Here is a 12,498-nt window from a genome sequence, read left to right as displayed (position 1 = left end):
TTCGGGCTCTTCTGCAGAGGATTCCAGGTCCTTTCCTCTGTGGAGGTTCATGCAGGTTGATGGTATCTCGGGGTGGAGTTCTGGTTTTAGTTCACTGGCTGAGAAGATGATGGTTTGAAAAGCTAAGCCAGCAAATGTTACCTGCATGGTGGTACAAGTAAAGTGTTTTAAATACAGTTTTCCTTGCCCCTGGCTCTGGATCTAAAATAACTTTAAGCTGACCAGAGAAAAGTACCTTAATTCCAGTGTTTCCTCAGCAGTGTTTGCTTCTCCACCCCTTGTGTAACCACTCAGTCCCAGATGGAGTCTTGACACACTCTGTGCAGATGATGCAGACAAGGATGGAGTTGTCCTTGTTGCTCTCTGTGACAGCTGATCATTACTGAATTTTATTTAGCAATTTACACCTGCCAATTAGGATCTTTAGTGTCTTCATCTGATGAGCATCTGGGTTTCAGAGGGAAGTTTCCCAAGGAGGTCTGGGATTTTGGGCAGCACCCACATGTGCCAAGTGGAAAAAAAAAGGAGGAATGAAGACTCTGCATAATAATCCTATCACTGTGACCTGTTTAGTGGTGCATTTATTGACTGATTTACAGAGTAAAACAGGAGAGAGCTCTGTGTACACTCCTAAAACAAGGATAAATTGAAATGGGCAGGCAGGATGGAAACATGGGCCACACCTTTCCTTTCTGCTGGGGTTGGGGATTAGAGCCTGGCTTTGGAAGCATGACTAAAGCTGCCTGGGCAATGTTCTGTAGTGGTGATGATGCAAAATAAATAGTGTCTCAGGTTTGGTGTGGGGGAGAGAGATGTGGTGGGTGAACTGCACAGTACCAAGGAGATGGAAGTTAGGGAGTGAATCCATGTGATAAAATGATCCAATGCCCGGTGTTCTCTGTCATTGCAGTACTTTACTGGCCTAGAGTGTGGACACAAGTTCTGTATGCAGTGCTGGAGTGAATATTTAACTACCAAAATAATGGAGGAAGGCATGGGACAGGTAAAATGCCAACTCACCTCATGGCTTATTTCTGGAAGTTCTGGGAATTGAGGAGGAGGAGGAGGAAAGAAAAGGGAGAGTGCTCCCTAGTAAAGTTAAAAAAATCCAAGAGAGCAACAGAAAAAACCCAAACCCCAAAGGTTTGGTGGGGGGGGAGTGCAGCCTCTGCCACAGGTGGATCTGGAGGGAACTCCACGGGGTTGGTGCAGGTGGGGGGAGGAATCTTGCATGGGGCCACACCTGGGACGTGGTGGGAGAGCTAAAGCACTCTTTTTGCTATGGATTGTGGTGAATTCTGTTCCTTGCAATTCTCTGTGAAGCAAAAATAGGATAAACACTGTTCCTCCCATGCCCTTTTTGTGTTTTTCAGACCATTTCATGCCCTGCCCATGGCTGTGATATCTTAGTGGACGACAATACAGTTATGTGAGTACGCTCAGTTCCTCCCTGCTGACTTTCCTCTCTTTGCATTTTGTTACTCATGTGCTGTTCAGATGTTTTCAAATGCTCGTAACAGGCTGCACCCAGGCTTTCAGGGAGCAAAGAGGTCTGTCTTGGATGTTGTGTTTTGGTACTGGAATGTCTCTTGGATTCCTGTGGGGCTCTGAAAAACCCATGTGGTGGCACTGGGAGAGGAAAGACTCCCTGACCGGTTTGGTCATGAGAGCAGAATTTCCAAACCCAGTTCAACTGCTTTGTGCATTTTGTTTCCTTTGATTCATGTAGGAATTTGGGTCTTCCTTCCCAGGCCAACCCACTGGTTCCCCAAGCCCTGTAGCTGTAGTTACTGTGTGAGTCAGAGGACGTGAGTCCTACGGGCTGGTGTAGGGTGTGTTTTATGCCCCTGATAGGAAGCAAGGTACCCTCAAACAGCAGATTTGGTGAAGCTGGTGTGTGAGCCTGTGTCACTGGAGTTATTAAGTTGTCCAGCTGTAGATGACTGCTCACATGTGGTGGAGCAGTGAATTCCGTGAGCTTCCTTCTCTTTTGTATTGGGGGAGGTTATTGAATGAGTAATATCCTTCGTATTTCTGAACCTTCATTAAGTTCATTTTAATTCTTCTTGCTAAAAAGCATCTCAATGGGGGCTTATTCTGTTACCTTATTCTTTCCTTCCTGAAGCCTGACTCACTCATTGATATTAATTTGCTGGGGTTTATTATCAGTTGCTTTCAGAGTAGTGATTTTCCCAATCCCTCCGCAGTAGTGGCTCTCGGTTAGTCATGGAGTGTAGGCTGGATGCAAGTGGAAGGAGCTGAAGTGCTTTTCTGCCCTGTTGAGGGGTGGTTTGTAGAGTTCAGTGCGTGGAAACGGAGCTGAAGTTGGCATATCTTGCATAACTTGATTGAGATTTTTGTTTACCAGAGTTTGAACTTCAACTTGGGGTGTCGAACGCTCTCAGCAGGAAGTTTTTTGAGTGTTTTCTTGATTGCAACAGTTGGAACGAGCTGTTCAAATAGTGATTATGAAGTAGAGTAGCTGAAATCACCAGCAGCCATGGTGGCAGCAGCAAGGAAAGGATGGGAGGAGTGAAGTGCCATGGGATTCTCCCTGGCCTGGAGATGGCAGAGGTGGGAGGCCTGGGATAGGGAAATGGCCCCTGGGTGCTGAAGCAACCAAGGTCCCTTTTTCTAAGTAACACTTTAAACATTTTCTAGAGGTAAAAATACACCTTTCCCTGATCTTACCTGGATTTCAGGGGGAGGAAGGTGCGTCTTTTGCCAAAGTCTAATGCTTTGTTTAGAAGCCACGATTGACAACTGGGCATCTTAGAAATAGCATGAATAAAGATGTAAGGAATCCCAGCTGGAATCAGTATCCATTTCTGTGTCCTTAGTTATTCTCTTTTTAGATCTTTTGCTTTTTACAAAGTCTCCAGCTTTCCAAGCTGTAGAAACCTCAGATTTACATGCCATTTGTAGGGACATCAGTCTTTATCCATCAGAACACTGATGTAGATGGGCCACGTTGTTCCTTTGCTCCCTTCTTGGGACTTGCCTTCATCTCCAAGTTGGATTGTCTCCATATGACTCCAAACTTGGCAATTCAGGTGCCTTTCCTGGATTTGTGAGTATTTGGCCAGCTTAGAGTCGTGTTCCCTTGTTGAACTTGAGTGGGAAGGTTGAAGGGAGAGTCTGTTCCAGGACCTCCAGCCTGGCTGGGGGTTATCCATGGCTATCCCTCGCTCACCTCTGCTTGTGCTGCTGGGAAGTGCTTTCACCCTCATGCCAAGTTGTTAATTGCATTAATGAGCAAGGCAGGCTGCCCTTATTTCTGCCCTGGGTGACTCTGAAATCAGCTCACTCAGTAGGAAAGGATGGATTCTGGTTCCTGTTTGGAGGTCATAGGGAATTCTGCCTCACTTCTAATTTATGGTCTGATAAAGAATTGTTCCCACCTTTGGATGAGGTTTTGAGGTTGTGTAGTTCCAAACTAAGCTCCCAAGAAGAGATCAAAGTTAAAGGCTGTTTTCTCAAGAGTTTGCTGTTCCAACCTGGCTTTTTTGGTGAAGTTGCTTCTTTTCAAGCTTTGCTCACAGAGGAATGTACCCCAAAATATGATTTCTGGGCATTGGGCAGGGGTTTCATCTTTTAATTTGTCTAGTTTCCTTTATGATTTGGCAAGAGACAATCATATTCCAAGCAAAGTTCTTGAAGGTCTTGACCTGAGTGGTACTGTAGGACCTGGAGCAGGTGAGGTTGTTGACGTGGGGCAATCAAATCATTTTGATAAACAAACAACCAGTGGATTGTGTGCTCCACGTGCTCCATGAAGCCATTTAAATACCAGTTCCTGATATATACTTAAAGTACAATGAATTTTTGAAGTGACATTTACTGTGTCTACAAGCCCAAGTGTGGGGTAAAAAAATGAAATTTATAATTTGTGTTAAATTAAAATGTGGGTTTTTTCATTCTTCACCAAGTTGGACTCCAGAACTGCAGGCTGACCGTGGACACGGGGCTGAAGAGATGCTTTGTCAGCTGATTTGTTTTATTTTAGCCCTGGGAATTGAGCTGCCACGTGCTGTGTTTTATGTAATAACCAGCATGTGGTTTGGTGAGGAGCTCCCCGGGCTGCCCAGGGCTGGGATTTATGCAACATCCCTAACGAGCACTGGCAGGATAACATGCAGGAGTTCTCTTGGGCTGGGCTGCACGTGAAATGGATAATAACCCTGTAATTCAGTGTTTATGGCCTGGTGTTCCACGGGAGGATTTAAACCAGGAGCACCACAGAGGGTGTGTTAGTCCAGCTTTGTGTTCAGATATTGGGAAGACACTTCAGTCATATCTAAAAGACTTTTATAAAGGTGCTCAACTATGCATAACTAAAGTATTTTGGATGTGTTTAGACTGGGCAGTCTGCAAATGCCACCTGGGTTGGTGTGCCCGAGAGACTGTCACGGGTGTGCCCAGCTCACCGTGCTTTTAAAGGGTTCCCATCAGCCTAGTTTTCCTCTCCCAGTTCCAACTGGGAATTAAAGTCCATGTCTGGACTTAAAGTCCACATTGTTTATACCCTCAGTGGTGTTGAATTCAAATCAACTTTGGTTTTATGGTAAATAGATTAAAACACCGCTAAATTGTTCACCTGAAGCCGTGGCATTCCAGTGAACCCAGATAACGTGAGGCTTCCCGAAGTTTTGAACCACCCAGCGGTTGTTCCAGAGCTTTTTAAAGGGATTTACCACAAAATGTGCATGTTTTATGTAAATGGACTGATTAAATTATTTGCTTTGTTTTCTTTGCCTCTTCGGGAAAGTATTTTAAAATAAAAATCCTCACACCGAGAGGTTCAGTTCCTTTGAAATGCATGAGCTTTCTGTTTTTGAAGCTCATATGTATATATATGTATATTAAATACAGTGCATGTAGTTTTCATGATAATAAGTGATCTAACAAGTAAGTAGAGATCAGGAAGGTACAAGAAGTGCCTGCAAATGTAGAGGGATGAATCAAATCCATTTCTCTGTCTTAACTTACTGGATATGTATGGAAAAAAAAGAGTTTTCTACTACAATTTTTCTGTTTTTTCCCTCCCCACAGGCGTCTGATCACAGATTCCAAGGTTAAATTAAAGTACCAGCATCTAATAACCAATAGTTTTGTAGAGGTAAGTTTTTATTTGAAATTTTTAATTAATGATTTCTAGGTTGCTTTTGTCTTGCATATGTACCAAACCAGAGACTTGAGGCTATTTTATAACTGCAGAGCAGGTTTTTTTTGCATAATCTCTAATCAAGTGTGACTGCAGAGATTGTTTTGTAGCCCTTTGGGTTACGGGGATAGTTGTAGGAAGAGATTAAAAACCCTGTATGACAAAAGACATAGAGATGAAGAGAATGCAAGAGCTGTTGTTTAATATACAGCTTCTGAGGAGCACTTAATATTTACAGTTCTTGAACGTTATCTGAGATTCTTGGCACTGAAAACCAGGAGACAGGGTCGTGTAAGAGAACATGCCTTAAACATTTGCCATTTGAAGTAAAGCTGCAAAGCTGTTTTTAGCAAAAGCAAAAAATAAAACTTGGAGGACGCAAAATAAACGTGGAGAAAGGTGCTTTGGAAGGCTTTCCACTGTCCCAGTTTCCCAGTTGTGTGTGTTCAGATTCACTGCAGAGCCCAGGATGGAGGGCACTGGGATCAAGTTGGAAGCCGTTCCCCTTTATTTGAAGTGATGTTTGTGGCGGGTTTGGGTTCAGTCTTTTTTAATGATTGAAGCCACAGCCAAGGGTTGCAGGGCAGGAGGTGTCCTCGTTCACATCCCTGTCCCATCCTGTGGGGTTTGTGCTCTGTTCTTTAGTGTAATCGACTGTTAAAGTGGTGTCCTGCCCCCGACTGCCACCACGTCGTCAAAGTCCAATATCCTGACGCCAAACCCGTGCGCTGCAAATGTGGGCGTCAGTTCTGGTAAGAACAACCAGTGACAGACCTTGATGCTGCTCTTTTCTTACTGCCTTGAAAGTGTGGTAGTGTGTGTTCATGGAATGCCAGACTGGTTTGGGTTGGAAGGGACCTGAAAAGTGATCCAGTCCATGGGCAGGGACACCTTCCACTATCCCAGGTCGCTCCAAGCCCTGTCCAACCTGGCCTTGGACACTTCCAGGGCTGGGGCAGCCACAGCTTCTCTGGACAACCTGTGCCAGGACCTCCCCACCCTCACAGGGAAGGATTTCTCCCCAGTATCCCATCTGACTCTGCCTTCTGTCAGTTTGAAGCCATTCCCCCTCATCCTATGCTGTTTTGAAACGGCCTTTGAGGGATTGGATGCTGGAGGGTGGTGTTGGCTTAGATGCTTCCTTAGGACTGGCTTTGGTCTCTCATTAGAGCAACTCAGAAGAGAACTTCCCCTGTTTAATTAAAAGTACAATTATTTGTCCTGTTTGCTTACTTTTCCCCTTTCTTTCCCTCACAGCTTTAACTGCGGTGAAAACTGGCATGATCCTGTTAAATGCAAGGTGAGCACATCGAAGTTCTTTTCTAAATGCATGATTTGGAAGTTTAAAGTCAGTTTGTGTGCAGCACTTAGAAATGAAGCCCAAGCTTGGCATATTGGAGAATATCCTGAGTTGGAAGGGACCCACAAGGATCCTCGAGTCCAACTCTTGTTCCCATCAGGAAGCAGAATAGCTCAGCTGTTTAGACCACAGGGGGCAAATAACCAGTTAAATCATACTGGGGGCCTTTCCTGCCATACTGGGAGCCTCAGAGTTGGACCTTGTGAAGAAAAGGTGCCTCAGCCAGGTGGGAATTGGGTGGAGGAGGAGGCTGTTCCACCTGTGACCCTCTGCAGAGGGAGGAAGATGCTTTTTGGACAAGGAGCATTCCTGTACAAGACATTTCTGTCAGTGTTTGGTGCTTTGTCAGGTGTGTGATCTGTTGTACTGAAGGAATTAAATTGGTCCTGGACCTGCTGCAGTGCTCTGAACTGTAGAACTGTTTGTGGAGCTGTCAGAACTGTAGAACTGTTTGTGGAGCCTGGGAGGCTGTGGCCTGTGCAGAGCTCAGGGACAGACATGTTCCATGCCTTGGGGACAGAGCACTTTGCCTTCCTAGGGACACAAAACCTGCCTTGGAGGAGGGGAGGGGGGAACCCCAGAAAAGGTTCAGCAGGATTTAGTTGGTCTTCCTAGGCTGGATGTGGTCAGGTTATTATCTAGCAGGTGCAAGCAGCGTTTTGCTTTTGTTACTTTGATGAAGGCATGTTCACTAAGGTTTGAGCATGAGGTGAGCATTGCAAGCCTGAGGAAAAACCTGATTAATGTGAAGCTCAGCGTCACAGAGGGTCTGACAGCAGTTTTGGCACATCACTCTTAAGGGACTGGTTTGGGTTGGAAAGGACCTGAAAGGTGATCCAATCCCACCCCTCTGCCATAGGAGGGGACATCTTCCACCAGGTGTTCCAAGCCCCATCCAACCTGGCCTTGGATGCTTCCAGGGATGGGGCAGCCACAGCTTCTCTAGGCAGCCTGTGCCAGGGCCTCACCATTCTCACAGTATCCCACCTGATCCTGCCCTCTGTTACTCTGAAGCCATTCCCCCTTGTCCTGTCACGCCAGGCCCTTCGGGATAGTCTTTCTCCATCTTTCTTGTCAGCTCCCTTCAGGTCCTGGAAGGCCACAATTAGGTCACCTGAAAAACAAAATGTCCTTATTATTTCAGAGTCCAACATGAAGTTTGTGTTGATTCAACTGGAGAACAGCACTGAGTTTGCAGAAGTGTTTGTGGGGTTGCTTGTGCTCGCTGCATCAGCATGGTGCTGCAGGAACTGTCTGCACCTAAATTAGCTGCTATTTGCACAGTTTTCCAGCACCTACCCACCCCCCCTATTCCCATGTGATTGTGTGTACCTTTCCTTAATGCAAGCAGGTGCCTTGGGAACATTTCCAGTTCCTCTATTTAGACTTAACTCTGTTCTTTCACCGTTTTTCTGACAGTGGTTAAAGAAATGGATCAAGAAGTGTGATGATGACAGTGAAACTTCTAATTGGATTGCAGCCAACACAAAGGTGAGGGGAGTTCTCATGTTTTATATATAGATTTTTATATAGATATATCAAGCAAATTCCTCTGCACTAGGATTTTTTTACTGTTCCATGTTAAGAGCAAGCCTTAAAATGTACAGAACACTGAAGTGCTCTTGTTTGAAGAATAAACAGGTGAGTTCCTTCAGGTTCAGCGGCCTTTGCTCTGGGAAGAAAGAGTTAATTGGAGAGCCAAAGCTCGAGATTTAAGTGTTTGGGCTCCTGTCTGGCACCAGTGGCTTCCCTAAGCAAGCCTGTGCCTCACTCTATGTGTGCAACATGTTCCCACCACCCGTGCTGGGTTTGCTGGGATCACTTACATCTGCCTCTGAATCCCGGGGGTTGGCCTGCGGAGTGCTTCATTTCCACTGGGCAGCATTCCAGGTCCAGACTGGCAGAACAGCTGGTTGAGATTTTATTATGTAAATGTCTTCATCCTAGTTAGCCCAAGTTTGCCTGAAACTTCAGGGTTTGATAATTTTGGGGTGAATAAAAGCCAGGTTTGGCGTGGTGGCAAGGAAACAAAAGCAGCAGATGCCCTGGGGGGGTGAGGATCAAGCCTGGGGCTCCTGGCTGGAGCCTGAGGGTAGAGGAAGGTGGGGAGGGAGTGAGGAAATGGTTGCTTTGTTTTCTTAACTCTGTTGTGTAACTGGTTAATGGCATTGTTTGCAGCAGCCTTGCTGCTTTCTGGGGCTGCCTGCCTGGTTTTCATTGAACTGGAATGTTGCATTATGGTGAAAGAGAAACACCCATCCTGCAGTTTGAATCGGACTGGAATTGGGCAGTGTCCTGTGGGCTGAGGGCTGTGTGTCCCTGCTTGGAGCCTGCACATTGTCAACAAAGGGAATTCGCCTTTGTCTGAGCGTGTCCTATCGTGGCTCAAGAACTGAACTAGATTTGATCAGAGTTTGTTGGTCTTCAGGTCCTGTTCCTATTAAATCTGAGGAAGAGCAGCCAGTAGCTTGGAAGAGGCTGAGTGTAAGCATTGCTAGCCTTGGGGATCAAATATTTGGGACATTGGAACAGTCACAGCCATATTTTACTTGTCAAAGCCCTCAGGATCTGTTGCTGCCCCTCAGGGGGAGCATCTTGGGGTTTCCCATCTTGTACCTGACCCTGCCTTGGGAATAATAAGATTTTTTGGGAGGGCAACACCCATCAGGAGGGTGGCATCTGGCACCAGCCCAGCCTCTGGTAGTTCCCGGAGTCTGGTGTGAGCAGCAGGGCTGCTGTCCTTGGACAGCACTGTCTCAGCTACTTCCTCTAATATCTTCCAAGACACTCCTACATGGAAATACTTTGAAGTGCAGGCTGCAACAGGGAGGAAAAGCCAACTGTCCTGGTGTCTTGTGCTATGCATATCCATTGAATTAACTGAAGGACAATGTGACAGTTTCTCTCTCTGAACTGACGCTGGATTTGGTTGAGGGGAAAGTTGGCAGGAAGAGTAACCCATCCCTCATGCTGATCTCTGCCTCTGTGGGCAGCAGGGTGGGGAAGGTGGGAATCTCACCCTCTGGCTGCTGGGGCATGTGCCATGGGGCTTCACAGCTCCTGGAGAACTGGATGGGCTCGGAGCCCCCCAGCCAGCACCTCCTCCTGCCTCAGTTCCTGCTGGGCCTTGGCCAGAGCCACGGAGAAACCCAAGGGTGTGTCTGAGAGGAGCACAGTTCCTCCTGGAAGCAAAGGAAAAGCCTGTCCTGCTGTAGCATGCGTGATAGGCTGGGATGGGAACTGCACAGTTGGAGCATGCATCCATCCGTCCTTTCTCTGTCTCTGTACTTTTCCTAGCAGGAAAACAGGGCAGTCATGCTCGTCGAGGCAGGTCTTGTGCCTGCACAGCTGTTGGCTTCAGGGACTGAGAGTCAGAGCCCAAAGTCTGCGTTGAATTTCTTCATTTTGAAGAACGTAAAAAGGAATCAGGTACCATCATATGCAAAAATCCCCATTTTCAGTGGGAAAAGCTCGCCAAGTGATTCACTTGTGACTACAGGCTCCGTTGCTGTTTCTTGCATTTGGAAAGGGCTTTCTGGAGCCATCCAGGCGTGAGGCTGAGCTGCAGCCCTGTCCCATATGGGCTCCAGTCAGGAAAGGACATTTCCTGTTGTACCAAGATGAAGGTGTAAGAGACAAATACCAATCTTCTGGAATGTGGGCTTGAAATCTGGCTAATCCTTTGCAACGGGAGAATGTGAGATACATTTGTTCCGGCTTGTCCTGGGGGACAGAATGGGAAAAGAAAATTAGGCAATTGTTGTGTGAGAGAATAGAAAAGTGAAACCCAGCTGAATTGGGTTCTGTTCCCAAACTGGAATGATGTGATGCATTTTTGGATGAATTATGTAGAATGGTCTGAATGAAAAACGAGGAGATTTGAGTAGCGAGTTCTGTGGTTTCCGATATAATTTTTTTATCCTTTTGCATTCATTTACTTGCACTTAGGAGACCTAAATTCCTTCTACTTCTACAAAAGATACAGCCCTTGCAGCAGTGTGCTGGAGTAGATGGCTTTTTTCTTAAAAGAAGCTACTTTCACATGAGTTCAGCTTAACTAAATTAATTTAAAGTTGAGATAAGGCAATACAAGTTCTTTATCAAGCCTTTAGTTCTCAGTCTTCTTGAAGAACAGGGTTGAATAATCCAAGGATTTGCACATTTCTTTCTTTTTCAGTTTGCTGGACAAAGTTGGTTCTTCAGTAGTTCCTTTCTTGAGTTAAACTAGGCAGATTTCAGATATTTGAGAATAAAGAAACCACAGAGATCCATTACTTCTGTTGAGTGGACTTTCAAAGGAGTGAAAACTAGAGAAAACTTGGATTTGTGCATTTATTTTGGGCTCTAAAAGGAGGAGGAGGGGAAACTGGTTTCAAACCTGAGTGTCAGCGATGTTAATCTCCCTGCCTCTTGGAATACCAAAGGAAGAAGAACAAAGACTTAACGGGTGCCGGTCTTCACCCAAGGCACTGGGTTTTACTGTTGAATTAAATTGGTGTTAATGAAAGTTGTTCATCTGATACTAAAAATGCCCCAGCCCTGCTGCTCCTGGCACATCCCATCGTCACCTTCCGGGCTAGACAGGGCTTGAATGGCCCACGTACAAACCAGGCACATTTTCTTCCTCCGAGGAAACTATTGGCCCTTTTCTCCTCTGAGCGAGATAAAATGGCACAAGCCCAGTTCTCTCCCTTTTCAGGTCACTTTTTAATGTCTGAACACACGCTCCCTCTGTATTTTCTGGAAATCCTACACTTGTTCTGAGGCGTGGAAGTTCTGGCAGCACTCGCAATCCTCCCCTGCACTGAACTGTGCTCCTCCGTTTCTCACCATGCCGGGGTGTGAACGGCGTCTTTCCAAAGGTGTCCAAGTGCCATCTTTTCCTCTCGGATGAGCTGGTGTTTCAAATCTGCTTAAAAAAGCTTTGCTCCGTGACTCTAGGTGTTGTCAGGGTGTACTACTTTGTGCTAACCTTAATTAAGTTCAGCATTTTGGGGTTTTGTTGAAAAGCATTAAGAAATCCCTGTGGTGTTTGAGGATTCTTTTCCTTCAGGACGGGTTATAGGTGATGGTGTCGCTGTGAACTTGGCTGGGAGGCTGATGTCCGTCCGGGGGAGTTCTGGAGAGGACTAATCCTTTTCACCTGCCCCAAAATAAGAAATGTGTTTCTGTTTAGCCTCCTGTTCATGAAACAGCAGCTGAGGTTTATGGTGGTTTTTCTACTACAGAATCAGGATTGTTCTCCTTTGCCAGGTTTGCCCAGGCTTTTGTTTCCAAGCACAGCATGAAATTGTTTGGGTGGAACAATGTAAATGAGGTCATTTCTGCGTCCTGGTATGACTGATAACGTGCAGAACACTCTGCAGGTTTAGTAACTTGATTTGCTGGCTGTTATGTTGTTGTGTAGCTGTAATTCTCAGGAAGATCTTCCTTCCCTATCCTCCTTAATCTATAAATCTCTCCCACTTGTTGTGTTGGTGGCTTGAGTAGCTACGATTTTTTTTTTCTACCGGTGTTCAGCATTTTTTTGGTGTGTGCATTTCCTGGCTTTAATTTTTAATCATATTCAACTTCTGCACTTTTACACAGCTTTGTGAGTCTGTACTGTGTCACCTCTCTTGCTTGTGCTTTGCTTGACAGGAGCATAAAGGCTTGGAAAGGATGGCATTCCCTGTGAGAAAAGGGCTATAATTAGATCACAGAATCATGGAGTGGTTTGGGTTGGAAGGGAACTTGAAGCTCATCTCGTTCCACTCCTTGCCATGAGCAGGGACACCTTCCACTATCCCAGGTTGCCCCAAGTCCCATCCCATATGTCCTTGAACACCTCCAAGGATGGGGCAGCCACAGCTTCTCTGGGCAACCTGGGCCAGGGCCTCCCCACCCTCCCTACCAACAATTCCTTCCCAATATTCCATCTAACCCTGCATCTGGCAGTAGGAAGCCATTCCCCCTTCTCCTGTCCTTCCAGGCC

The 12,498-nt window shown here is 46.0% G+C and overlaps 1 protein-coding gene across 7 annotated transcripts in view; it reads left to right on the top strand.

Moving 5' to 3' along the window:
• ARIH1 (ariadne RBR E3 ubiquitin protein ligase 1) overlaps positions 1–12,498 on the top strand; it is a 50,495-nt gene that overhangs the window by 31,064 nt on the left and 6,933 nt on the right. For 3 of the 7 annotated variants that reach the window (XM_027889046.1, XM_027888997.1, XM_027889017.1), the window contains exons 4-10: positions 911–1,003; positions 1,374–1,429; positions 5,053–5,119; positions 5,810–5,916; positions 6,422–6,464; positions 7,944–8,015; positions 9,822–9,953. In XM_027889046.1, coding sequence (XP_027744847.1) covers positions 911–1,003; positions 1,374–1,429; positions 5,053–5,119; positions 5,810–5,916; positions 6,422–6,464; positions 7,944–8,015; positions 9,822–9,953 — 570 coding nt within the window. The remainder of the gene's footprint in view (positions 1–910; positions 1,004–1,373; positions 1,430–5,052; positions 5,120–5,809; positions 5,917–6,421; positions 6,465–7,943; positions 8,016–9,821; positions 9,954–12,498) is intronic. The other 4 variants (XM_027889053.1, XM_027889027.1, XM_027889036.1 and 1 more) reach the window with 2 other exon arrangements.

This window comes from Empidonax traillii, unplaced genomic scaffold (genome assembly GCF_003031625.1).
Source record: "Empidonax traillii isolate 1590-97213 ecotype Southwest subspecies unplaced genomic scaffold, ASM303162v1 scaffold12:size2584012, whole genome shotgun sequence".
Taxonomy (NCBI): domain Eukaryota; kingdom Metazoa; phylum Chordata; class Aves; order Passeriformes; family Tyrannidae; genus Empidonax; species Empidonax traillii.
The sequence above is the reverse complement of the archived record's forward strand: the minus strand, read 5'-3'. Positions and strand labels throughout refer to the sequence as shown.